The 27,257-nt window shown below is 55.4% G+C and overlaps 2 protein-coding genes across 2 annotated transcripts in view; one reads left to right on the top strand and one right to left on the bottom strand.

Moving 5' to 3' along the window:
• The window catches only part of PRR12 (proline rich 12), a 104,284-nt gene extending 77,129 nt beyond the window's left edge, over positions 1 to 27,155 (bottom strand). The window contains exons 1-8 of the mRNA XM_050771440.1: positions 26,594 to 27,155; positions 24,913 to 25,025; positions 23,754 to 23,915; positions 20,356 to 23,672; positions 18,523 to 19,189; positions 15,437 to 15,864; positions 1,795 to 1,911; positions 1,436 to 1,569 (exon numbers count right to left, since the gene is read on the bottom strand). Coding sequence (XP_050627397.1) covers positions 1,436 to 1,569; positions 1,795 to 1,911; positions 15,437 to 15,864; positions 18,523 to 19,189; positions 20,356 to 23,672; positions 23,754 to 23,915; positions 24,913 to 25,025; positions 26,594 to 26,679 — 5,024 coding nt within the window. The 5' untranslated portion in view covers positions 26,680 to 27,155. The remainder of the gene's footprint in view (positions 1 to 1,435; positions 1,570 to 1,794; positions 1,912 to 15,436; positions 15,865 to 18,522; positions 19,190 to 20,355; positions 23,673 to 23,753; positions 23,916 to 24,912; positions 25,026 to 26,593) is intronic.
• Positions 15,859 to 27,257, top strand: part of NOSIP (nitric oxide synthase interacting protein) — a 46,174-nt gene continuing 34,775 nt past the window's right edge. Inside the window, exon 1 of the mRNA XM_050771552.1 lies at positions 15,859 to 15,862. The gene's annotated coding sequence lies outside the window, so the exon portion shown is untranslated. The remainder of the gene's footprint in view (positions 15,863 to 27,257) is intronic.

The following is a 27,257-nucleotide window of genomic DNA, read 5'->3' as shown; positions in this document are numbered from 1 at the left end:
TTGCCCCTGCTCAGTGCCCTAGGCACAGAAACAGCTTCTCTCATACTGTCCCCTCCTCTCTCTGGGTGTCTGTTACCCTCCCTCTCTGGGACTCTGACCCCCTCCCTCTCTGGGACTCTGACCCCCTCCTTCTCTGGGACTCTGACCCCCTCCCTCTCTGGATCTCTGACCCCCTCCTTCTCTGGGACTCTGACCCCCTCCCTCTCTGGGTCTCTGACCCCCTCCCTCTCTGGGTCTCTGTTCCCCTCCCTCTCTGGGTCTCTGTTCCCCTCCCTCTCTGGGACTCTGACCCCCTCCCTCTCTGGGTCTCTGACCCCCTCCCTCTCTGGGTCTCTGTTATCCTCCCTCTCTGGATCTCTGACCCCCTCCCTCTCTGGATCTCTGACCCCCTCCCTCTCTGGATCTCTGACCCCCTCCCTCTCTGGATCTCTGGCCCCCTCCCTCTCTGGGTCTCTGACCCCCTCCCTCTCTGGGTCTCTGTTATCCTCCCTCTCTGGATCTCTGACCCCCTCCCTCTCTGGGTCTCTGACCCCCTCCCTCTCTGGGTCTCTGACCCCCTCCCTCTCTGGGTCTCTGACCCCCTCCCTCTCTGGGTCTCTGTTACCCTCCCTCTCTGGGTCTCTGTTATCCTCCCTCTCTGGGTCTCTGTTACCCTCCCTCTCTGGGTCTCTGTTACCCTCCCTCTCTGGGTCTCTGTTATCCTCCCTCTCTGGGTCTCTGTTATCCTCCCTCTCTGGGTCTCTGACCCCCTCCCTCTCTGGGTCTCTGTTATCCTCCCTCTCTGGGTCTCTGTCCCCCTCCCTCTCTGGGTCTCTGTTATCCTCCCTCTCTGGGTCTCTGTTATCCTCCCTCTCTGGGTGTCTGTTACCCTCCCTCTCTGGGTCTCTGTTACCCTCCCTCTCTGGGTCTCTGTCCCCCTCCCTCTCTGGGTCTCTGTTATCCTCCCTCTCTGGGTCTCTGTTATCCTCCCTCTCTGGGTGTCTGTTACCCTCCCTCTCTGGGTCTCTGTTACCCTCCCTCTCTGGGTCTCTGTTCCCCTCCTTCTGTGAGTCTCTGTTGCCCTCTTTCTGGGTCTCTGTCCACCCCAGGTCTCTGTACTCTTCTGTGAGGCTCTCTCCCCTCCCATGTCTGGGTCTCTGTTTCCCTTTCTCTGGATCTCTATCCTCCCCCATCTCTGCCCCTCTTTTTCTCTGGGTCTCTGTTTCCTTCTGAGTCTCCATCTCCCTCATGTCTCTGGTTCTCTGTCCTCCTGTCTCTGGGTCTCTGTCCCTTCTCTTTCTGGGTCTCTGTCCCCCCCTCTCTCTGGGTCTCTGTCCCTCTCTCTCTCTGGGCTCTGTCCCCACCTCCCACTCTCCAGCCTTCTCTCGTGCATGCTCCACCCCCATGCCTGTCGGCGCTGCATACTACCTGCCCCTGTGTCCCCCGTGGTTGGTACCTGACTGGCACTGGGGGCCGATGCCAGGGTTTCCGAGCACAGACCCTCACGTAGTCCTTCTTATTGACATTTTCCAGGAACTTTACATAGAGGCGCTGGTACCGATTTTTTGCGTCCCCAAAATACCCCAAATACTATGGGGAGAAAGAGGCACATGAGGAAATTCTTCACACTGCCAGCCAGATGGCCAACACCCCTGTGCCCTGGGCTACCATGGTAGCTGCCTGGAGTCTCCCGGCAGCAGGGGGCCCCCTTCCAGGTACACTGTGGAGTGAGTCACAGCCCCGCTAAGGGGAACCCCAGCTCCTAGACACCACACCCCGGGGCCCCCATGTCCTTGGTCCCCTTTGCAGGCTTACATTACTGGTGGCACAAAACTGCCTCTGGCCGTCCTTGATCTCTGGAGTGAATTTCTGCAGAAGGGCCTTCTGGACTCGCCAAATGGGTGGGGGTTCGCGCCCCGTCTGCAACGCCAGCTGAGGAGGAGGGGTGTGGTGAGGCCAGCTGGGTCAGCCCTCATTCCTGTACCTACTGCCCCTATGCCCTGGCCCACTGGCCTCCCTCACCATCCCCTTAGAGAAAAGGCAGAGACGTCAACAACAAATATCTTCTACCCCCGTGATGTGTTCAGTTCTGTGTGCGGCTTGAACTTGGCCCTGTCCCCTCCTGCCCACCCGGTACCCTGCATCAGGCTGCTCGTTCTTAGGCTGTAGAGTTTGAGTCACTGTTGCCTTACGGGGTGAAAGCCCAGAACTTCCTGTGTGACTCAGAGTAATGACAATCTTTGGGCACCGCCTGCTATTTACTGTGCTGGACAGGAGAGTACGGTTGTGAGCAAGACGTCCTGTTGTGGTCTGTATCCCCTCACAATTCTCTTTTTACTTTTTCTTTTTTTGAGACGGAGTTTTGCTCTTGTGACCCAGGCTGGAGTGCAGTGGCGCGATCTCAGCTCACCGCAACCTCTGCCTCCTGGGTTGAAGCTGATTCTCCTGCCTCAGCCTCCTGAGAAGCTGGAATTACAGGTATGCGCCACCACGCCCGACTAATTTTGTATTTTTAGTAGAGACAGGGTTTCTCCATCTTGGTCAGGCTGGTCTTGAACTCCCCACCTCAGGCGATCCACCCGCCTCGGCCTCCCAAAGTGCTAGGATTACAGGTGTGGGCCACCAAGTCCAGCCAAATCTCTGTTGCTTATAAGCCACCCAGTCTATGGTATTCTGGTATAGCAGCCTGAGGGGTCTAAGACACCAAAAAAGCCTTCACACAGAGGTAATAACAGAGGTAATAAGACGGCCAAGCAAATAAACAAAGCAGGGTGAGTTTGTGGCCTGTGCCAAGAACAGGCAGGTGAGGTTACCTGAGACCATTTCATCAGCATGTCCACAGCGGGGAAGACAGAGCAACAGGAAGGCTCCCTATCTCTGCTCCCCCTACCCCACAAACACCTGAACACCAACCACCACCACCCTGCAGTTTGCGTGTGCCCCAGCTGGGCGACGGCAACTGATGGACGTGAGAGAATGTGACCTTGAGGACTGAAGAGGCAGCAGAGGCGCCAAATATGGACACAAGAAATAATAGTACAAGTCATAAATGTCCTGTTGCCAATTCCCAGGACACTATAGAAGCCTAGAGGAGGGGCCTCAGATTTTTTTTTTTTTGAGATGGAGCCTCGCTCAGTCACCCAGGCTGGAAGTGCAGTGGTGCGATCTCAGCTCACTGCAACCTGTGCCTCCCGGGTTCAAACGACTCTCCTGCCTCAGCCTCCCTAGTAGTTGGGACTATAGGCACCCACCACACCAGGCTAATTTTTGTATTTTTAGTAGAGACGGGGTTTTGCCAGGTTGGCTGGGCTGGTCTCGAACTCCTGACCTCAGGTGATCCACTTGCCCCGGCCTCCCAAAGTGCTGGGATTACAGGCGTGAGTCACTGCGCTCAGCCTCAAATTTAAACTGAATCCAAGAATGCTTCCTGGAATGAGAGACAGATGCCAAAATGAGTCCCTGGAAGGAATGTGTCTTTAAAAGGGGGGCCAGGCTGAGTGCAGTGGCTCACACCTGTAATCCCAACATTTTGGGAGGCCAAGGTAGGTGGATCACTTGAGGTCGGGAGTTTGAGACCAGCCCAGCCTACATGGTGAAACCCCACCTCTACTAAAATACAAACATTAGCCAGGCGTGGTGGCGCACGCCTGTACGCCCAGCTACTCGGGAGGCTGAGAAAGGAGAATTGCTTGAACCCAGGAGGTGGAGGTTGCAGCGAGCCGAGATCACAGCACTGCACTCCGGCCTGGGCGACAGAGCAAAACTCTGTCTCAAAAAAAAAAAAACAAAAAAAAAAGCACCAGCTTGAGGAAGCCATTGGAGCATCTTGTCAGCCCAGGAAGACTGCCCCTGCCTCTGCCCCCTCCCACTCCCTGTGTCAGCCTCCTCTCAGGAAGCTGCTGACACTGTAGCTGGAGTTAGACCCCCAGGCTAGCACATTCGCACTGGGTTTGGTACCTTCCCTCAAACCACTTTTCCTCCCAGCATCCCCAGTCCACACCCAGTCATCAGGCCTCACCCTGACTTCAGCCTTGTCCGTTCCCCAAACAGGGCCAGTCAATCCCCAAGCCCCACCCATCCTGCCTCTCCTCATGTCACTCATATCACTGACCATGCCAACCGCCGATTACTAGAAAAGTGGCCTGGCTCACAGCCTCCTACTCAGTGGAACCCACAGCTGATTGGAGATTGGAGAGTCAACCTAGGGAGGTCACCAGCAGGCTTTTTTTTTTTTTTTTTTTGACAGAGTCTTGCTCTGTCGCCAGGCTGGAGTGCAGTGGCGCGATCTCGGCTCACTGCAACCTCCATCTCCTGAGTTCAAGTGATTCTCCTGGCTCAGCCTCCCGAATAGCTGGGACTAGAGGCGCACGCCACCATGCCCAGCTAATTTTTGTATTTTTAGTGGAAACGGGGTTTCACCACGTTGGCCAGGATGGTCTCGATCTCTTGACCTCATGATCCGCCCACCTGGGCCTCCCAAAGTGCTGGGATTACAGGGGTGAGCCACTGCGCCCGGCCTCTTTTTTTTTTTTTAGATAGAGTTTTTTTTTTTTAACAGAGTTTTCACCCAGCCTTTTTTGTTTTGTTTTTTGTTTTTGTGAGACCCTCTCACTCTGTTACCTAGGCTGGAGTGCAGTAGCACAACCATGACCACAGCTCACCTATTGCCTCCTAGGCTCAAGTGATCCTCCTCCCTCAGTCACCTACACAACCAAGTAGCTGGGACTACAGCTATGCACCACCATTCCTGGATAATTTTTGTATTTTTTGTAGAAATGGGGTTTCATGGCCAGGTGCCGTGGCTCATGCCTGTAATCACTTTGGAAGGCCGAGGCAGGTAGATCACCTGAGGTCAGTAGTTCGAGATCAGCCTGGCCAACATGGTGAAACCCCGTCTCTACAAAAATACAAAAATTAGCTGGGCATGATGGCACGTGCCTGTAATCCCAGCCACTCGGGAGGCTGAGGTAGGACAATCGCTTGAACCTGGGAGGCAGAGGTTGCAGTGAGCCAAGATTGCGCCACTGGACTCCAGCCTGGCCGACAGAGCAAAACTCTGTCTCAAAAAAAAAAAAAAAAAAAAAAAAGAAAAAGAAAAAAAGGCCAGGCGCAGTGGCTCACGCCTGTAATCCCAGCACTTTGGGAGGCCAAGACAGGCGGATCACCAGGTCAGGAGATCGAGACCATTCTGGCTAAAAACACAAAAAAATTAGCCGGGGGTGGTGGCGGGCACCTGTAGTCTCAGCCACTCAGGAGGCTGAGGCAGGAGAATGGCGTGAACCTGGAGGCGAAGCTTGCAGTGAGCTGAGATTGCACCACAGCACTCCAGCCTGGGCGACAAAGCGAGACTCCATCTCAAAAAAAAAAAAAAAAAAAAAAAGAAACAGGGTTTTACCATGGCATGCCCAACTCCCAGGTTCAAAAGATCCTCCCACCTTGGCCTCAATGTGTTGGGATTACAGGCGTGGACCACTGCTCCCAGCCACTGACCTCATCTTGGCCCTATAGGCTGAGTAGAATCAGATTTTCTCCTGAGAATCTGAAGTGTGACAAGCTAAGACGTGTGTTGTAAGCAGTGGGGATGTAAGCCACTGAGCTAGACACTCAGACTCGATATTAATGAGAAAACTGCAGGGCCCCAGGCTGGGCGCAGGGTGGCTCACACCTGTAATCCCAGCATTTTGGGAGGCTGAGGTGGGTGGATCACCTGAGGTCAGGAGTTCAAGACCAGCCCAGTCAATATGGTGAAACACCGTCTCTACTAAAAATCCAAAAATTAGCCAAGTGTGGTGGCAGGTGCCTGTAATCCCAGCTACTCTGGAGGTTGAGGCAGGAGAATCGCTTGAACCCGGGAGGCGGAGATTGCAGTGAACTGAGATTGCACCATTGCACTCCAGCCTGGGGGACAAGAGCGAGACTTGTCTCAAAAAAAAAAAAGAAAAAGAAAACTGCAGGGTTCCATTAACAGGGGAGTCAGTCCCAGGACAGATGCTGTGGACAGAGTACTGTCCAGGCTTGAACAACTCCCCAGTCACCTCCCTACTAGCCAGGGGCTCTAAATGGCATAGAGCCTAATGTCTTCACCAGCACCCACGGAACTCATCCCTGCACCCATGTCCAACATGGCTGGGGCCAGCCCACCTGCCCAGCCTCAGCATTCACTGTCCAGTCACTTAACACCTTGTGACCCTGCACACCTCAAACACAGTGTGCTTTCGCTCACCACAGGGCCTTTGCACAGCTGTTTCCTCTGCCTGGACAACCCCAACACCATACTCTTCTCCACCCAATGAACTTTTTTTTTTTGAGACAGAGTCTCACTCTGTGGCCCAGGCTGGAGTGCAGCGGCACTATCTCAGCTCACTGAAACCTCCGCCTCCTGAATTCAAGTGATTCTCCTGCTTCAGCCTCCTGAGTAGCTGGGATTACAGGGACCCGCCACCATGTCTGGCTAAGTTTTGTATTTTCAGTAGAGACGGGACTGCACCATGTTGTCCACGCTGATCCTGACCTCCTCACTTCAAGTGATCCACCCACCTCGACCTCCGAAAGTGCTGGGATTACAGATGCGAACCACCACACCCAGCCAACTTTTTCTTTTTTGAGACAGGGTCTCATTCCAGTTGCCCAGGTGGGAATGCAATGGCGCAATCCTGGCTCACTGCAGCCTTGATCTCTCAAACTCGGGGTGATCAGCCTCGAGGGTAGCTGGGAATATAGGCATGTGAAACCACATACCTGGCTAATTTTTTGTATTCTTAGTACAGGCAGGATTTCGCCATGTTGACCAGGCTGGTGTTGAACTCCTGAGCGTAAGCAATCCACCCACCTCAGCCTCCCAAAGTCCTGGGATTCCCAGCAGGAGCCACTGCGCCCAGTATCCACCCAGTGAATTCTTACATGCTTGGAGTATACACGCTGCCCAACCCTTACAACAACCCCAACGGCAGTTTCAGTTTACAGACAGGGAAGGAGAATGGGCTAGCCTGGCCCTGTCAATTTGGCAGCTCGTTCCCACAAGCGGATCTTGAGCTTTTGAGATTGATTTTTTTTTTTTTTTTTTGAGACAGGGTCACATTCTCCGTCACCCAGGCTGGAGTGCAGTGGTGTAATCGTGGCTCACTACAACCTCAACTTCCTGGGCTCCGGTGATTGTCACACGTCAGCCTCTCCAGTAGCCGGGACTACAGGCGGGCACCACCCTGTCTGGTTAAATTTTTTTGAATTTTGTGCAGAGACAGGGTCTCACTATGTTGCCCAGGCTGGTCTCAAACTCCTGGGCTCAAGTGATCTGCCAAGCACCTTAGCCTCCCGAAGCGCTGGGATTGCAGGCTTGAGCCACCGCGCCCAAGGTGACAGGCTGCAGCACTTGAAATGTGGCTGGTCCAATGGATGCATTCAATCAGTACAAAGTATTCACAGGATTTTGAAGTCTTGGTACGCAAAAAAGAAGTTAAAACCTCAACTTTTCATTTTAGTAATACCCCCATTTAATAATATTAAAACATCGGCCGGGTGCGGTGGCTCACGCCTGTAATCCCAGCACTCTGGGAGGCCGAGACGGGCAGATCACGAGGTCAGGAGATCGAGACCATCCTGGCTGACACGGTGAAATCCAGTATCTACTAAAAATACAAAAAAAAAAATTAGCCGGGCGTAGTGGCAGGCACCTGTAGTCCCAGCTACACGGGAGGTTGAGGCAGGAGAATGGCGTGAACCTGGGGGGCGGAGCTTGCAGTGAGCTGAGATCGCACCACTGCACTCCAGCCTGGGCAACAGAGCGAGACTCCATCTCAAAAATAAAATAAAATAAAATAAAACATCATTAACAGTTTTTCTTTTTCTTTTTTTGAGACTGAGTTTTACTCTTGTCGCCCAGGCTAGAGTGCAATGGTACGATCTCAGCTCACTGCAACCTCCACCTCCCAGGTTCAAGCAATTCTTCTGCCTCAGCCTCCCGAGTAGGTGGGATTACAAGTGCCCACCACCACGCCCGGCTAATTTTTATATTTTCGGTAGAGATGGCGTTTCACTATGTTGACCAGGCTGGTCTTAACTCTGGACCTCAGGTGACTCACCTGCTTTGGCCTCCCGAAGTGCTGCAATTACAGGCCTGAACCACTACACCCAGCCAACAGCTTTTTTCGTTTTTTTTTTTTTTTTTTTTTTTTTTGAGACAGGCTCTCACTCTGTCACCCAGACTGGAGTGCAGTGGTACGATTTCGGCTCACTGCAACCTCCGTCTCCCAGGATGAAGCGATTCTCCCACCTCAGCCTCTCGAGTAGCTAGGACAACAAGTGCATGCCACTATATCTAGCTAATTTTTTCTTTTCTTTTTTTCTTTTTTTTTTTTTTTTTTAGAGAGGGGGGGTTTTGCCATGTTGCCCAAGCTGGTCTTGAACTCCTGACCTCAAGCGATCCACCCACCTTGGCCTCCCAAAATGCTGGGATTACAGGCATGACCCACTACACCTGACAAAAACATCATTAAGAGTTGTTCTTTATTAATTACAAGTTGAAACTCTGTGTGTGTGTGCATGCGTGCGTGACAGAGGCTCACTCTGTTGCCTAGGCTGGAGTGCAGTGGCGCAATCATAGCTCACTGCAGCCTGGACCTCTGGGCTCAAGTGATCCTCTCACCTCAACATCTCAAACTGCCGGGATTACAGGTGTGAGCCACCGCATGTAGCCAAAATAATATTTTAGATATGTTAGGTTAAATAAAATGCATCCCTATGGCTAATTTCTTTTTTTTTTTTTTTTTTAAGGCAGGGGCTCACGATGTTGCCCAGGCTGGTCTGCAACTCCTGGATTCAAGCAATCCTCCTGCCTCGTCCTCCCAAAGTGCTGAGAGTACAGCACTTTGGCCACCTATTGCTAATTTCATCTATCTTTTTTATTTTTATAAATGCAGGAATGAAAACATTTAAAATCACATACATGACTCAGGTGATATTTATATTGGATTGCTGTTTTTCTGGAATAAACGATGGTCTATAGCTTGTTTTTGAAGGGGCTTTAAGAGTGGTTTGTACCAGCCTGGCCAACATGGTGAAACCCCATCTCTACTAAAAATACAAAAATTAGCCAGGCGTGGTGGCAGGTGCCTGTAATCCCAGCTACTCAGGAGGCTGAGGCAGGAGAATCACTTGAACCCGGGAGGTTGTGGTTGCAGTGAGCCGTGACTGTGCCACAGCACTCCAGCCTGGGAGACAGAGCGAGACTCCATCTCAAAAAAAAAAAAGAGATGGTATAAAAGAAAAAAAATGGGCTGGGCACACTGGCTCACGCCTGTAATACCAGCACTTTGGGAGGCCAAGGGGAGCAAATCACAGGGTTAGGAGTTCAAGACCAGCCCGACTAACATAGTGAAACCCCATCTCTACTAAAAATACAAAAATTAGATGGGCGTGGTGGCACGCGCCTGTAATCCCAGCTACTCAGGAAGCTGAGGCAGGAGAATTGCTTGAATCTGGGAGGTGAGGGTTGCAGTGAGCCAAGACTGTGCCACTGCACTCCATCCTCGGAGACAGATTGAGACTCTGTCTCAAAAAAAAAAAAAAGAAAAAAAAGTCCAGACACAGTGGCTATCAGACCACACCAGCAATCTCAGTACTTTGGGAGGCTGAGACGGGAGGACTGCTTGAGCCCAAGAGTTCAAGACTAGCCAGGTTAACAGAATGAGACGCCAGTCTCTACTTAAGGAATAAAAAAATTTGCCAGGCATGGTGTTGTATGCCTGTAGTCCTAGTTACTCGGGAGGCTGAGGTGGGAGGATCACTTGAGCCCAGGAGTTTGAGGCTTCAGTGAGCCATGATCATGCCACTGTACACCAGCCTGGGTGACAGAGTGAGGCCCTGTCTCAAAAAAACAAAAAAAAATAATAATAAGTGTCAGAAATTTGAGTCAGTCGGGTTAAACCAAAGCTGGGGTCTTTTTTTTTTTTTTTTTTTTGAGACGGAGTCTCGCTCTGTCGCCCAGGCTGGAGTGCAGTGGCCGGATCTCAGCTCACTGCAAGCTCCGCCTCCCGGGTTTACGCCATTCTCCTGCCTCAGCCTCCCGAGTAGCTGGGACTACAGGCGCCCGCCACTGCGCCCGGCTAGTTTTTTGTATTTTTTAGTAGAGACGGGGTTTCACCGTGTTATCCAGGATGGTCTCGATCTCCTGACCTCGTGATCCGCCCGTCTCGGCCTCCCAAAGTGCTGGGATTACTGGCTTGAGCCACCGCGCCCGGCCCAAAGTTGGGGTCTTAACTAAGCCAGCAGCCTGCCCTGTCTCCAGGCCCACAAATGAGTCCCCAAGGTCTGCATGTTTGGCAAAGGCATGGGGTTTTGTCCCCCATTATAATGCACACTCAAGTTGTATTTTAAGCATCTGAGTCCTCACCTGGCCCCTTCCCCTGCCCCATGCCAGCTGGGAGGTGGTGTCAGATGGCCCTGGCTCCAATCCCAGGTTGGCACTGGCCAGCCGACTGACTCCCTTTCTCTGAATGTAAACTTCACCATCTGTAAAATGGGGATGCTCAAGGTCCCTGCCCTAGGACCCTGTTCATTTGACCCAGTGCTGGCTCAGCTGTGTTTGACTAGAATGTACATGGTGCCTGGCTGAGTCGGGGATAAGAATATGGGTTCTTGGCTGGGCGCAGTGGCTCACGCCTATAATCCTAGCGCTTTGGGAGGCTGAGGCGGGCAGATCACCTGAGGTCAGGAGTTCGAGAGTAGCCTGACCAACATGGAGAAACCCCGTCTCGACTAAAAACACAAAATTAACCAGGCATGGTGACGCATGCCTGTAATCCCAGCTACTCGGGAGGCTGTGGCAGGAGAATCGCTTGAACTCGGGAAGCGGAGGTTGCAGTGAGCCAAGACTGCACCATTGCACTCCAGCCTGGGCAACAAGAGTGAAACACTATCTCAAAAATAAATAAATAAATAAGAATATGGGTTCCTAAGGCCAGCAGGGCTGGCTGTGGATCCCGAGCTACAAAAGCCTGGGAAAGCTACTTTATCTCTCTGTGCCTCGGTTTCCTTCCCTCAAAAATGAGGATAATAGGCCAGGCACAGTGGCTCATTCCTGTAATCCCAGCACTTTGGGAGGCCGAGGTGGGCGGATCACCCGAGGTCATGAGTTTGAGACCAGCCTGGCCAACATGGTGAAACCCCATCTCCACTAAAAATACAAAAATTAGCCAAGCATGGTAGGGTCCTCTGTAGTCGCAGCTACTCGAGAGGCTGAGTTATGAGAATCGCTTGAACTAGGGAGGCAGAAGTTGCAGTGAGCCAAGATCATGTCACTGCACTCCAAAATGGGCATAGTAATTCGCAGTCGGAAGAACTTTTTACCTGTGTGAGCCTCAGTTTCCATCCCTGCAAAATGCTACTATAGTCTCTATAATGAAGTTTATCTTTTTTATATAAAAAGATAAAACTTGGAGATGGATGGTGGTGACGGTCATTCAACAATCTCAATATTTTTTTTTCTTTATTTTTTTGAGACAGAGTTTTGCTCTTGTAGCCCAGGCTGGAGTGCAGTGGCTGGTCTCGAACTCCTGACCTCAGGTGATCTGCCCACCTTGGCCTCCCAAAGTGCTGCAATTACAGGCATGAGCTACCGCACCTGGCCTATGATGTCAATTTTTTTTTTTTTTTTGAGACAGTCTTGCTCCCTTACCAGACTGGAGTGCAGTGGCGCGATCTCAGCTCACTGTAACCTCCGACTCCCAGGTTCAAGCGATTCTCCTGCCTCAGCCTCCCGAGTAGTTGGGATTACAGGCACCCGCCACTATGCCTGGCTAATTTTATTTTATTTTATTTTATTTTTGAGACGGAGTCTCGCTCTGTCGCCCAGGCTGGAGTGCAGTGGCGCGATCTCAGCTCACTGTAACCTCCGACTCCCAGGTTCAAGCGATTCTCCTGCCTCAGCCCAGAGTCAGGGACTCAGGCACCCACCACCAGGCCCAGAGTAGTAGAGATGGGATTACAGGCACCCGCCACTATGCCTGGCTAATTTTATTTTATTTTATTTTATTTTTGAGACGGAGTCTCGCTCTGTCGCCCAGGCTGGAGTGCAGTGGCGCAATCTCGGCTCACTGCAAGCTCCACCTCCTGGGTTCACGCCATTCTCCTGCCTCAGCCTCCAGAGTAGCTGGGACTACAGGCACCCACCACCAGGCCCAGCTAATTTATTGTATTTTTAGTAGAGATGGGGTTTCACCATGTTAGCCAGGATAGTCTCGATCTCCTGACCTCATGATCCACCCACCTCAGCCTTCCAAAGTGCTGGGATTACAGACATGAGACTCCCAGCTAATTTTTGTATTTTTAGTAGAGACAGGGTTTCACCATGTTAGCCAGGATAGTCTCAATCTCTTGACCTCGTGTTCTGCCCGCCTCGGCCTTCCAAAGTGCTGGGATTACAGGCGTGAGACACCACGCCCGGCATGATGTCAATATCCTTAATGCCACTGAACCATACACTGAAAACTGGTTAAAATGACAAATTTCATGGTACGTATGTGACCATGATTTTAAAAACAAAGAAAGATAAAACGAAATTCTGACTGTGATGTTCCCAAAATCCTGTTCCTCAGGAGGTAGTAGACATTTCTTTTTTCTTTTTTCTTTTTTATTTTATTTATTTATTTTTTTGAGACGGAGTCTCGCTCTGTCGCCCAGGCTGGAGTGCAGTGGCGCGATCTCGGCTCACTGCAAGCTCCGCCTCCCGGGTTCACGCCATTCTCCTGCCTCAGCCTCCCGAGTAGCTGGGACTACAGGCGCCCACAACCGCGCCCGGCTAATTTTTTGTATTTTTAGTAGAGACGGGGTTTCACCGTGGTCTCGATCTCCTGACCTTATGATCCGCCCGCCTCGGCCTCCCAAAGCGCTGGGATTACAGGCGTAAGCCACCGCGCCCGGCCTCTTTTTTCTTTTTTAGAGACAGGGTCTCGCTCTGTCACCGAGGCTGGAGTGCTGTGGTGCAATCATAGATAGCTCACGGCAACCGCAAACTCCTGGGCTCAAGCAATCCTGCCATCTCAGCCTTTCACGTAGCTGAGACTACAGGCATGCGCTACCATGCCTGGCTAATTTATTTATTGTTTTTGGTAGATGTGAGGTCTTGCTATTTGGCTAGCTGCTCTCAAGTGATCCTCTCACCTCAGCCTCTCAAAGTTCTGGGATTACAGGCGTGAGCCACCACTCCCAGCCTGCTCTATTATTTACTTTTCCCACAATGAAATACATTGAAATAACATAGGAAAAAATACATTTGAGTTTGCCTCAAAAAACACACTTAAGAAGAAAGTGTAAGGCCGGGCGCGGTGGCTCATGCCTGTAATCCCAGCACTTTGGGAGGCCGAGATGAGTGGATCACAAGGTAAGAAGTGGAAGAGCAGTTTGGCCAAGATGTTGAAACCCCTTCTCTACTAAAAATGCAAACATTAGCCAGGTGTGGTGGCACGTGCCAGTAATCCCAGCTACTCAGGAGGCTGAGGCAGGAGAACTGCTTGAACCCGGGCAGCAGAGGTTGCAGTGAGCCGAGATTGCGCCCCTGCACTCTGGCCTGGGTGACAGAGCAAGACTCCATCTCAAAAAACAAACAAACAAACAGAAAAGAAGAAAGTGTAATAATAGTTATTATCCTTATAATTAATTTTTCCCATAATTTCTCCATGTTACATCCAACATTAAATTAACACAACATCCAGGACTAAATTATTATTACTTTCGAGATGGAGTCTTGCTTGGCGCCCAGGTTGGAATGCAGTGGCACAATCTCACTCCCTGCAACCTCCGCCCCACACTCCCCCGGCAGAGTTCAAGTGATCCTCCTTCCTCAGCCTCCCGAGTAGAAGGGATTACAGGTACGCCCCACCACACCCAGCTAATTTTTTGTACTTTTAGTAAAGACGGGGTTTCACCATACTGGCCAGGCTGGTCTCAAACTCCTGACCTCAAGTGATCCACCTGCCTTGGCCTCCCAAAGTGCTGGGATTAGAGGCGTGAGCCACCACGCCCGGCCAAGATTAAATTAAGTGTCATAGTATACATGAAGGGCCAAACAATAATCCTGTCTCATAATCAGTACAATCAATGACAATGACTGACATGGAGAATGGCCTTGGCTTCCATGCCACCATCAGGGCTGACCTCCTGAACACCTGCTCAGCCGCATGCCCTGTGCAGATCACTCCATGGGCACCTGATAACACCTACCCCATCAAGTGCCTTGCAAGTTAATCCTCTGATCCAACTCTATTTGTCCAATGAACCCAGTACAGTAGAGGCCAGCAAACCTTATTCATGATGAGCCAGAGATATTTTTTGCCATTGAGGGCCAGCTAACTACCCAGCTCACTGCCATATGCGAAAAACAGCCATAGACAACATGTAAATGAATGGGCATGGTTGTGTGCCAATAAAACTTTATTTGCAAAAACAAGCAGTGGGCTGGATTTGGCCTAGGGGCCACAGTTTTCCAACCCCTGCGGTAGACTGGAAGCAGTGAACAGGCTGTTGGTCTGCATTTATGTATTTAACTATTTAAAGTAAGTATTGAAGAGATGGCCAGCCGGGTGCAGTGGCTAACACCTATAATCCCAGCACTTTGGGAGGCCGAGCAGGTAGATCACCTGAGGTCAGGAGTTTGAGACCAGCCTGGCCAACACAGTGAAACCCCCGTTTCTACTAAAAACACAAAAATCAGCCGGACGTGGTGGCGTGCGCCTGTAGTCCCAGCTACTTGGGAGGCCAAGTCAAAAGACTCTCTTCAACCTGGGAGGCGGAGGTTGCAGTGAGCCGAGCAATAAGAGTGAAACTCCGTCTCAAAAAAAAAAAAAAGATATAGCCTGACACACAGTGAGCATTCCCAAATGATTCACTCTTTTCGTTTGAGAGAAAAGGTTTCACTATGTGGCTAGGCTGGTCTCAAACTTCCAAAGTGCTGAGATTACAGGTGTAAGCCGCCGCATCCGGCCCAATTACATTTACGGGTTACCTGCAGGTAGTCTATGTCAGTGACTCACGTTTCCACCATTGTGCCATAAATGGCAAAGTTGCCTGTCTCTCTGGCTCGTTCCATTAGACTAGAAGCTCCCTGAGGCCAGAGCCGCATCTGCTTGTACAGTACTGGTCCTCTACCACCCACAGTAGGATATCTGCATAAACATTCACAATCGCTTTACCTTATATGCAAGTAATGCATGTATAGACACATACACGTTAACAATCGCTTTACCTTACATGTAAGTAATGCATGTATACACACAAACGCAAATAAAACCTCTGAGGCCCGCAGGTCCTCAACACCTCTATCAGCCCCATCGGACTGTGAATTCCAGGGCGGCCAGGCCATCACTGGATCTGCAGGTCCCAATACAAGCCTGTCATCCAGCAGGCGCTCAACAAAACAGGTGACCAAACCCATCAGGCCCAGTTTTTGGAGAAGGCTGGGACTCACCTTGAGGGAAGGGATGTCCTCGGCGCGGATGACAAACTCGTCCCGCTCCCGGAAGATGCCCTCTCCGCCACTCTCGCCAGCCTCCTCGTCCGTCTCCCCACACACGGCCGCCGTCTCCTGCTTCTTGGCCAGATGCAGGGGCCGGGTGTCCGGCAGCTCAGGGTCTTCGGGGGACGGGGCGGCGGGCTCCTCAGGAGGGGCAGCGGGTGGGGCAGCGGCTGGTGGGGGTGGCGGTGGAGGCGAGGGCATAGCTGGTGGAGGTGGTGGCGGCAGCGGTGGTGGCGGTGGTGAGTTGGGCGTGGGGGCCACCAGCGGGGGCGGCGAGGGCAGGGCTGGCTGTGGCGGTGGAGGGGGTGGTGGAGGCTGAGGCTGAGGAGTCGGGGCAGGAGGTGGAGTGGGTGGGGGTTTCTCCTCCAGCAGTGGGGGCTCTGGGGGAGACAGGGACATCAGGCCTGGATGTTATTCATCATTCCTGGCACCTTTCCTCTTGTCCTTTAAACATCACTTTCTGTACCAAGAACCCCTCTGTCTGTAACTACCACTCAGCTCCCAGTGGCCCTTCTACCCTATCGGAGTCTCTACAGAGACCTACTCTGGCTCCTGTGGCTGTAAAGGAGACCTGTCTCCCATCCCTAATCCCCTTCTCAGTCCTGAAATGTCTCTTTGTGGTCTCAAAGCCCTTGTCTGGCTCTTAACTCCTCCTCCTGAATGACCCTCCCAACTCCTAAGTCATCACCTCCCTAGCTCTACTTCCTCACCTTGTCTTCCTCCAAGGCCTCATCCTCCTCCCTCCAGGCCCATCTTTGTTCTTTCCTTGGCCTGCTCACTAGTGTGCAGACTGCTAACCCCTCCTCTGTCTGCCAGCTCCCTTCTTCAGGCCTTTTAAGAACCTCATAGGAGGCGGGCATGGTGGTTCACGCCTGTAATCCCACTACTTTCAGAAGCCAAGGCAGGCGGATCACTTGAGGTCAGGAGTTCGAGACCAGCCTGGCCAACATGGTAAAACCCTGTCTCTACCAAAAATATAAAAAATGAGCCAGGTGTGGTGGCAGGTGCCTGTAATCCCAGCTACTTGGGAGGCTGAGGCAGGAGAACAGCTTGAACCCGGGAGGCGGAGGTTGCAGTGAGCCAAGATCGTGCCACTGTACTCCAGCCTGGTGGACAGAGTGAGACTCTGTCTTGAAAAACAAAACAAATGGCCGGGCGCGGTGGCTCAAGCCTGTAATCCCAACACTTTGGGAGGCCGAGACGGGCGGATCACGAGGTCAGGAGTTCGAGACCATCCTGGCTAACACGGTGAAACCCCGTCTCTACTAAAAAATACAAAAAACTAGCCGGGCGAGGTGGCGGGCGCCTGTAGTCCCAGCTACTCGGGAGGCTGAGGCAGGAGAATGGCGTAAAAACCCGGGAGGCAGAGCTTGCAGGGAGCTGAGATCCGGCCACTGCACTCCAGCCTGGGCGACACAGCGAGACTCCGTCTCAAAAAAAAAAAAAAAAAAAAAAAAAAAAAAAAAACAAAACAAAACAAAAAAAACGGCTGGGCACAGTGGCTCACGCCTGTAATCCCAACACTTTGGGATGCTGAGGTGGGCAGATCACGAAGTAAGGAGTTCAAGACCAGCTTGGCCAACATAGTGAAACCCCATCTCTACTAAAAATACAAAAAATTAGCTGGGCATGGTGGCACGCACCTGTAGTCCCAGCTACTTGGGAGGCTGAGGCAGGAGAATCACTTGAACCTGGAAGGCAGAGGTTGCGGTGAGCCAAGATTGCGCCACTAAACTCCAGCCTGGGTGACAGAGCAAGACTCTGTCTCACAAAAAAAACAAAACAAAACAAAACAAAAACCTCACAGGGTCTTTTTGTTTTGTTTGGGGGGTTTTTTATTTAAAAAGACCCTGTCTTAGGGTCTTGCTCTGTCAGCCAGGCTGGAATACAGTGGCTCAATCATGGTTCACCACAGCCTCAACCTCCTGGGCTCAAGTGATCCTCCTGTCTCAGCCTCCCAAAGTGTGCTAGGATTATAGGTGTTGCCGACTGTGCCCAGCCTGTCATGGTTTTTTTTGTTTTGTTTTGTTTTTTTTTTGAGACGGAGTCTCGCTCTGTCGCCCAGGCTGGAGTGCAGTGGCACGATCTCGGCTCACTGCAAGCTCCGCCTCCCGGGTTCACGCCATTCTCCTGCCTCAGCCTCCCGAGTAGCTGGGACTACAGGCGCCCGCCACCTCGCCCGGCTAGTTTTTTGTATTTCTTAGTAGAGACGGGGTTTCACCGTGGTCTCGATCTCCTGACCTTATGATCCGCCCGCCTCGGCCTCCCAAAGTGCTGGGATTACAGGCGTGAGCCACCGCGCCCGGCCTTTTTTTTTTTTTTTTTTTAACACTCCCCTCTAACTCCCTGAAATCTCATCCGACCCGTAAAACTGCTGCTTCTCCGTCCTTGTATCCTTGGCCATGGCCCTTCCAAGCCCTTCAAAGGCTCTCTCAGCCTGGCTGTTCTCTCCTACAATGACCCTGTCAGCTTTGGCCTCACCCCTTCTTCTCACCTCCCCACTTCCCATTCCCCAACTTTCTATACCCCCCAAAAGCTCTCTCCATTTCCCAAGTCCCCTCTATGCCCTCCTATAAGCTCCCACCTCTCATCTCCCAATTGTGCCCCTAGTCTTGCCTTCCGCTGCCCACTCCCAAGACCCATCACCCTCCCCAAGTCTTTCTCTGCCCCCAGACATCTTTCTGTACCTTCACATGTGGCTGACTCAGAGCCCTCCTCAGTCCCCACACCTCCCACCATTCAGAACCTGAGTAGCCCCACTCCTGTAACTCATCACCTGCCCTGTCTCCTTGCATTCTCCAGTTATCTGCCTTGGGGCCCCTCCTAGTCCACTTAGCACCTCTGGGTGAATTAGAACAAGATACACACCTTCCTCAAAATGCCTGTGTAATCAGGAAAGTCCCTTCATAAATATGCCAGCTTGTACCATCTACGTGAATGGTGTCTCTTAAACAGTGCGTAACCTGCACAACTGTATCTAGTGACCGTGATAACCTTTAAGCTCCACTCTACTCCCAGACCACGTTCCCAGAGCTCACCAGGAGTGCCATTGCCGTTGGCACTGGGGAGCCCCGGAAGAGGGGGTGGCCCTGGAACTGCAGCTGCGGGGGCCAAGGGCGGCCCATCTGGGGTGGAGGTGTCCTTTGGCCCAGCAAGGGGTGGGTCATCGAGGGCAGAGATGGCCGAGGAGATGCTCTCCTGCAGGTCTCGGTTCTTGGCGACAGAGTCTTCCTCGTCCGAGGAGAAGGAGGGCAGTGTCTCGAGGTTCCGCTTCAGCTCCTCATCCAGTCGCTTGCAGGGTGAAGGGCAGCCCAGCCCCAGCCCTTCACTCTCCGCAGCCTCCAGGGCGCCCCCAAGCCCGAAGGCTCCGGAAGGCGGGGGATGTGGCACAGCGGGGGTGGCAGGGGGCTGGGGCTGCAGGCCTCGGGCTGGCACAGAGGGTGGCACGCTCTTGGGAGGGCTGAGCGGAGGTGTCAGGCCCGCCTGGTAAAGTGGTGGGTGGCGCTTGCCTGACTTGAGGAAGTCCAAGAAGGAGGCCATGAAACCCGACTTCATCTCCGGCTGCTTCTCCTCCACCTCCTTGATCTTGGCCTCGATCTTCTCCCGAGTCAGGCTCGAGTCCAGACTGTTGTGGTCAGTGCCTGATATGGCATCACCCGATGAGGCTCCCAGACCCTCGCCAGCCTTGGGCACAGACAGCTTGATCTAGACATGGGAGTGGCGGGCCGTGAGGGCCCAGGAGTCTGGGCCCCCAGTCCCATCCCCCCTCAGCCCCCCAAAATCCAAATTTACAGGTGCTCAGCCCGTGAATTTCTAGAATTCAAACCTGCAAACCCCTTGTCTTAGATTCTAGGAGGACAAGACTGGAGTTCCTCACTCAGAAGACCAGGAACTTAGACTCACTGAGCTCTTCACTTACAGCCCAGTTCAGGTCCCCAGACCTGCTTCCCATGAAACCCAGGAACGTAGGATCCCTGAATGCCCATCATTTGGGATATAGAAGCTAAAAGCAGGCAATCCGGGTGAGGTGGCTCACGCCTATAATCCCAGCACCTCGGGAGGCTGAGGCGGGCGGATCACTTGAGGTCAGGAGTTTCAAACCAGCCTGGCCAACGTAGTAAAACCCCATCTCTACTAAAAATACCAAAAAAAAAAAAAATTAGCCAAGTGTGATGGCGGGTGCCTGTAATCCCAGCTACTCAAGAGGTTGAGGCAGGAGAATCTCTTGAACCCAGGAGGTGGAAGTTACAGTGAGCCAAGATGATGCCACTGCACTGCAGCCTGGGTGACAGAAACTCTCTCAAAAAAAAAAAAAAAAAAAAGGTTAAAAGCATAAGCCCCAACCTCCTGCCTCTCCCTAAACCCATAATTTCCTTTATTTCTTGAGACAGGGTCTCACTCCAGGCCATAGTGCAGTGATGCAATCATAGCTCACTGCAGCCTTGAACTCCAAGGCTCAAGAGATACTCCCACCTCAGCCTCTAAGTAGCTAGGACTATAGGTACACACAGCCACATCTGGCTAAATTTTTGTTTTTAATAGAAACCAGGGTCTCACTACGTTGACCAGGCTGGTCTCCAACATCTGGCTTCCTTCCGGAAGAGATCCTTCCGCCTCAGTCTCCTGAAGTGCTGGCATTACAGGCATGAACCACCGTGGCCAGCCTAGATTCAGAATTTCAATTCTTAGGTCTGCCAGTGGGACCCTGATTCCTCACCTAACTTCCTCACAGATTTTAGGAATATAAACCTTATTATGTCCCTGCCCCAGAAATGCCAAGGTGCGGCTGTAAACCCTTCCTTCCTTTTTAGACTCAAACATCGGGCACAGCCCCTCCTCCCCTATCCCCTACAAGACCCCATCCCCCTCACCTTAAGTGGCTTCAGGGGCTCCAACCGGGTGCCCCCTGCCTCCTCAGCCTTTCGACCCCGGCCTCGGCCCCGGCCCCGGGGTTTCTTGGCGCCATCGGTGGGCGTGGAAGCCGAGGCGGGCCCCGCAGTGGTGGGGACCTCCAGAGGGCGGATCCGGGGCCTCCCCCGGGGCCGGGGCGGCCCATCACGCTTCGCCTTCGTGGGTTTGCGGCCACGGCGCCGGGGGCCATCTGGTCCCGGGTTGGGCGGGCAGAAGTCGATGTCCCCCAGTGGCGAGAGGGCCGGGCGGGAGCGGCAGCTGGAGACCAGGTCGGGCAGGCGCCGGGGGTTGAGGCGGATGTCGGCGGGCACATCAGCCTTGTCCTCGTCCGCCTCGAATTCGTACTCCTGGGCGTACAGCTTCTTAGGGGTCTGGAAGGGTGGGTCGCGGCGCCGCAGCAGGTGGAAGGAGGATGTCTTGAGCAGCTTCTTTGGCTTGGTAGAGCAGAAGATGGGCGAGGTGAGGCCACCCTTGGGCTCGGAGGCCGGCGCGGGAGGCGGTGGTGGCGGAGGCGGGGGTGGTGGCGCCGCCTGGTGGGGGCCGCTCTGGATCAGGCCCAGTGGCTCGGCGTTGACCGTGGAGGGCAGTTCAGGGGGCTTGTTGGGGTCCAGGCCCAGGCCTGGTGTCTCGGGCCCGGCTCCCGACGCCCGGCCAGGACAGTAGGGCCCATAGGGATCATAGGCAGGGGGGCCCGGGGGTGGCCCAGCGCCCGCCTTGGGGTCCCCCTCGTCCTCGGGTGGCCCGGCCTTGCCGTAGTCATCTGCGGCCCCTCCACCGAACATCTCCTCCATGGTAGGGAAGAAGCTGCGCTCCTCGTCTTGGAGCAAGGAGTCAGGAAAACAGATGGAGGTGAGCGGCACGAAGCGCGGCGCCTTGGTGCCTTGCGGGCTGGGGCTGCGGTAGGCACCTGCGGGATCCTTGCCCTCCGAGTTTGGCGGGCCTACGCCGGTGTCCCCAGGCGCCGGGGGCAGCGGCTCCAGAGCCCCGAGCAATTCCTGCATGGCGCCTGGCGGCTCCAGGCTCTCCTCGGGTCGCAGGCGGGGGCTGGGGGCCGCGGGCTCCAGGCCGTGGCTGCGGAGGTGGGCCTCGAGCTGCAGGGGCATGGGTGGTGGAGGCGGGGGTGGCGGTGGAGGTGGCTGGGGTGCCCCATCGCGGGTGGCTGGCTCAAGGAGGTGAACGCCGACTTTGGAGGCGCTGGGAGAGGGACTGGGGGCATGGCTGAGGACCGAGGGGAGCAGCTGGGGAGGAGGCGGAGGCAGCACCAGTGGGAGGTCAGGGCCCCCGGCCTCCAGAAGGAGGCCATGGGGAGTGGGCTGGGTGGACTGGGCCGTGGGAGGTGGGGGTGGTGGGCTCTTTTGCAAGAAGGCCCCCAGCTCCTTGGCACCTGCCCCGTAGTGGACAACGGAGGTGGCCAGCCCCTCAGGGGTCTCGCCACCCCGCTCTGGCCCTTTCTTCTTCTCCTTCAGCCTCCCCAGGCCCAGCTCCAGTGCCGCAGTGGCACCCTCATCCAGGCTGGCACTGGTGCGGATGACACTCTGCAGGTGGTACCTCTGGGGGTCTTCCTTGGCCAACTCGTAGGGTGTACCCGGCGGTCCCCCGGCCCCGCCACTCCCCCCAAGTCCCTTAGAGGCATCTGCTGCCCCGTCCTCGCCCACCAAGCCGTCTGCCCCTGAGGTCCGAGGAGGGCTGGGCGCCTGCAAGAGATGCTGGATGAGGAACTCCTCATCCTCTGTGCGCTCCGCAGGAGGCCCACCTGGGCCCGCCAGCAGCTCCGAGCCATCCCCCTTGCCCTTGTAGCCACCGGCTCCGGCTGCATAGCTGCCAGCTCCCGGAGGTGCCAGGAAAGGGGCTGAGGCCAAGACTGAGCTCAGGTATTTGCCAGGGGCTCCTGGAGAACCGACTCCAGGCGGGCGGCCTGTGGCAGGCGGTGACTGGAGCGGACGAATGATGTGAGATGGGCTGGCCTCACCACCACCTCCCAAGGAGCTGGGTCCCCAGCCACCCCCATGGCCTGAGAGCGCTGGGGAATGGCCAGTACTGTAGCTGAGCGAGGGGCTGGCTGTGGGCAGCCCCTGGGAGTGGGCGGCTGGCCCTGGGTATGGCTCGCCCTGCACCCCATACAGCTGCCCCTGCAGCTGGTCCGGGGAGTAGCTCTGACATGTGGCCAGGCCAGGAGGAGGAGGGCCGCTGGGGGGCTGTGGAGGGCCCCCTGAGTAGCTGGGGCCTTTGCTCAAGTCCTGTGCCTGCCCCGCTCCAAACCCTTGCCCATAGGCCTGGGGTCCCAGAAGCCCTTGCGGCTGACCAGGGGAATAAGCCTGGCCCCCTGCCCCTCCAGCCCCAGAGGCCTTCCCAGTGGCATAGGCGGCTGCCGGTCCACCCAGGCTCTGGCATTTGGGGGTAGCGGTCGAACGGGGTGGGGGGGGCCTGGTAGCACCCCCGGCAGCTGCTCCATAACCACCTTTGCCCGTCTTATACCCAGGCGACTGAATGATGGGGCGGTAACCTCCGCCACCACCTCCGGCCCCACCGCCCCCTGCTGCCTCAGGGCCTGTGGCCCGGCCAGATGCCCCCGCCGTGGCTCCGCTGGGACCAGCCTTGCTAGGCTCCCCAGCACCCGGGGAGGGCTCCCCACCACCCAGGGGGCTGCAGGCCAGGTTGGCCCGGTGGCCCATGGAGGGGTAGCTGCCTCCACAGCTCAGATAGTGCTGGAGGGCATGGGCTGGTGGCGGGGGTGGTGGGGGCTGGGCACTGGCTGGCCGCTGGTAGTGCTTGATGACTGTGTCCTGGCGGGGCAGGGCCCGCTCAGGTGGCGGTGGGCCCGGGGCAGCACCCGAGAAGTTATAGAGCTGTGGGGAGGACTGCTCGGCAGCGGTGGCGGCAGCAGAAGAGGAAGCCAGCAGGTTGAACTGAGTTGGGAGGTGGCGAGGTGGCGGTGGTGGGTCTGGGGGGCCAGGGCGGTAAGGGGGGGTCTGGGCTGGACCGAGACCAGCTGGCCCCAAGACACCGCCTCCTGCCAAGCGCTCAAAGCCCAGTGAAGAGGGCACCGTGGGTGCCTGCGAGGGCTTCAGGTGCAGCACGTCATGAGGAGACAGGAGCCCATTAGCTGGAGGGCTGAATGGGGGGTCCTGGAGGCTGAGGGACGAGGGCACTGGGAAGGGGCGGCTGCCGAAGGAAGCCGGGTGTTGGTAAGCCGACAGGGCAGAGGAGGACGGAAAGGTGCTGGAACCCGGCAGGGCGCCCGAGATGAAGAGCTCCGTGGGGCCTGGCGTGTGCATGGCTGGAGATGAGGAAGACCGCGGGTCAGAGCGGACAGCAAGCCAGCCCCACCCTGGCCCTGCAGGGCCGGCGCTGGGCTTACCGGTTTGCCAGGAAGGACTGCGGAACTGGGAGAGGAGAGAGGAGGCGGAGGGGCCAGGCTGGGGGCCCCGGGATTCCAGGGCTGAGATGAGGTTCATGACGGAGGCGTCGGGCCCTGCTGAGCCCGCGTGGTGGAGGCCAGTGTCGAAGAGTCCAGAAAGACCTGCCCGGGGACAGGGGGTATAGTCAGCCAGGTAGGGATGGGTAGGATAGGGTCAAGAGAGAAAGGGAAGGGGTCAAAAGCAAGTTGGATCAGGAAAAGGAGGGGATGGGAGAGAAAAGGGCAAATTCGAAGACAAGATGGACAGAAGCAAGCTCATGAGACAGGAATGAGGGGAGGGAAGGGGGAAAGGTGAGACAGTAAAGCAAGAGAAGGGGCAATCCAGTCATAAGGACAGGGGCCCAGATAGGAAATGGTAGACAAAAGTGTGGAAAAATCTAGAAGCGAAAGAGCCAGTGGCAAAAGAACAGAGTTCTCAGGAAGGCCAGGAGGGAGACCAAATGTGGGTATTTCCAGCAAGGAAGTGGAAAGGATGGTACAATGAAGTCTCAGAAAGACCAGAGAACGAGTCAAAAGGGATTGAGCTCCATGGGAGGGTTCAGAAAAAAAGATGGGGAGGGAAAAAGGGAAGGAGCCAATCAGGAAGGTCAAAGGTCAAACTAGACAGCATCATGTCATTGCCAGTACCCCTAGGAAGGGGGAACCAATCAGAAACCTTGGAGGCAGGGGGTGGAATAAGGCAATGGGGCAAAATAAGATAAAAGAGGGCGGGCCAGATAATTGGGGCCAGTCAGGAAGAAAGAGAATCAGGAAGACAGAATTCAGAGTTCCAAGGAGCCAAAAGAATAGGGCAAACCCAGAGGGAAAGAATTGGGGTGGGCTGGAGAGAGGCGGAAAAGCCTGGAAGAGAAGGTGGGATTTGGGGGCTGATGGGACAGGTCCAATTGGAGCGAAAGGGGCGGGGCGAGGCAGGGGCGGACGAATCCGGCGAGAAATGAAGCAAGGACCAGCAGCCTCAAAGGCAACCAATCAGAGGAGACACGGCAAGGGGCGGGCCACGGCACGGGCCACGGCCAATTAGGAGGGGCGGAACTTTCAGCAGCCAATCAGCTGCCTCGGGGGAGGGCCAGCCCAAAGCGGGGCGGGATGGGGGCCGTACCTGCCGGGTGGTGGTTGGTGGCATAGCTTTGCAGTGGGTGGGGGGCCGCGTAGGCCTGGCGGTGTAAGATGTCCGTCTCGGGGTGCGAGGTCCTGGAGCTGCCATAAACCAAGCTGGGGGAAAAGGCGAGACGTCAGGGGGTTCTCCCAAGCTGCCTTCTGAGAAAGGAGCTCAGGAAACCCCCCAGGGAGTTGGGGGGATCCTTCCAGCTGATTGGGGTAGGGGGTGTTAAGCTAAGGAACCGTAGGCCTTTAAAGGGGAGAAGACAAGGGAATCGGGGTACCCAACTAAAGAGCCACAGAAATGGCCCCCACTCCAGAGCCCGAATAAAGAGAGCCCGGATAGTCTCACGTTTACAAACAGGCATGCTCAGAGACGAAACTAACACACAGAAGAGGGTCCAAGGCACAGGAAGCGTCTTGAGTTGCAAATGAGAGCCTTCCCCCGTCGACCCCACCAACCCCCCACCCCAGGCCCCGTTCCGGCAACACTGGCCATGGGGCCAACGCCAAAGGTCCACATGGACGACTCCTCTTCCGTAGACACACGGGAACACAGAGGCCCTGAACTTCATGGGGTGGTGCAAAACAAGTTGGGAGCAGGAGGCAGATCGGTTCCCAAGCGGCAACGGTTGGGGGGGGTGGAGAGAAGAGGGAATAAGACCCGGGGAAAGTACCAGGTACAAGTGTGGACAAGAACACCGTCCATCCCCGGGGGTTGAGGTTCAAATGCACGGGCCCGTGCAATGCCAGGTGTGTGTGCAAATGGGTATCCAACTCACCCGTGGGGAAGAAAAGATAGAGACGGAGGAATCCCACACCGAAAATCCTGACACAGTTGGGGTTATGCCCTGCTGGGAAACTCAGGTGTGTTGGGGGGAGGTGCTCGGGGGTAGGTGAAGTGTGAGGAAGCAGCAGGAAAGGGGCAGATTCACAGGTGAACACGCTGCCAGCCACGCACGCAGAGGGCCCACGCTCAGACACACAAACACACACCCGGGAAACATCCGACTCTTCCCATGCAACGGCCCCAGTCCGTGGCCAGACTCAGGAGGGCAAACGCTCCACTCCTTGCCATTAACTAGGATTCTCTGCCTTTGGGGGTGGGGGCATTAAAGGGGGCGTGTCCCAGATGCTAGACCCCCCCCCCTTACACACACAGAACCGCAGCTTAGGAAGGGGGCGGGGCCCCATGCCCACTCTGCGCGCGGAATTCTTGGGGGGGCGCCTAGTGGCGCGGCCTCGCACAGTCCCGGAACAATAGGACCTGAGGGGGTTTCGCGCCCCCCAGATCTGCGTTCTAATTCTTCTCTTCTTCCCACCTTTGCAAGAGCAGCGCCTGGGGCGCGGGGGGGAGGGGTCACCAAGCCGGGAATCCAAGGATGGGGGGAAGTCCAGGCCTTGCTTCGCCAGTCCCTCCCACCTTCCCAAGGCCTTCCCGTCCGAAATTGTTTTGCACCCCCATTTTCCCGCTGCAATTCTCCCTTTGCATGCCGGAGCTGGCTTTGGCGGAGTTTGCAATTTGCAAACTGGGGCGGCGGCGTTGTTACAAACCGAGGAAGGCCGCTCCCTTGCAAGCCGGAGGGGAGTTTGCGATGCACGCGTCGCCGGGCGGGCCCGGCCCGGCCCGCCTGGGCTCCCACCCCTTGGCCCCTTTCTCCAGGCCACCCTCAGCTCCTTACCTAGCTTTCGCTGACCTCTCGTAACTCCATCCCGCCCCGGCGCCGAGCGGGTCCCCGAAGCCGGCGCTGGGGTAGTTCCTGTCCATGAATTGGCCGCGGTGGAAATTGGGGGGAGGGGGAGGGAGGGAGGGAGGGAGGGAGGGGGCGCGCGCGCTCTCCTCCGCCGCCGCTCCCTCCGCTGCTGCTTTTTTTCCCCCCCTTTTCTCTCTCTCTTTTTTTCTTTGCAGCCGCCGAAGGCCCGGGAAGGCCCCGGGCGGGGGAGGGAGGGGGCAGGGGCGGAGGGGCGGGCAAGGGAGGGGGTGCAGTCGCTGAGCCAAGGAAGGGGGAAGGGGGGTTCCCCCTAGAGGAGGGAAGGGGGGGTGGAGGGACCCCGCTGTCTCCGCCTTTGCCCCGGCGCTTGCGAGAGAAAAAGGGGGGCGCGCGCTCGGGAGGGGGCGTCCCGGGCGGCCCCGGGGTGGGTGCAGGCGCTGGGTGCTCGCTCTCTCGCCGCCGCCGCCGCCGCCTCCTCCTCCTCTGCGCTCACGGTGCAGCCATCTTTGCACAAGGCGGCTGGGGGAGGGGGGAGGGGAAGGGGGGGGGGCGGCGGGGTGTCTGGCTGCGCTCCGCTTCCTCCCACAATCCCGTGCAAATGCAAAAAAAAAAAAAAAAAAAAAAGGGAGAGTGA

This window comes from Macaca thibetana, chromosome 19 (assembly GCF_024542745.1).
Source record: "Macaca thibetana thibetana isolate TM-01 chromosome 19, ASM2454274v1, whole genome shotgun sequence".
In the NCBI taxonomy this organism is placed as follows: domain Eukaryota; kingdom Metazoa; phylum Chordata; class Mammalia; order Primates; family Cercopithecidae; genus Macaca; species Macaca thibetana.
The sequence above is the reverse complement of the archived record's forward strand: the minus strand, read 5'-3'. Positions and strand labels throughout refer to the sequence as shown.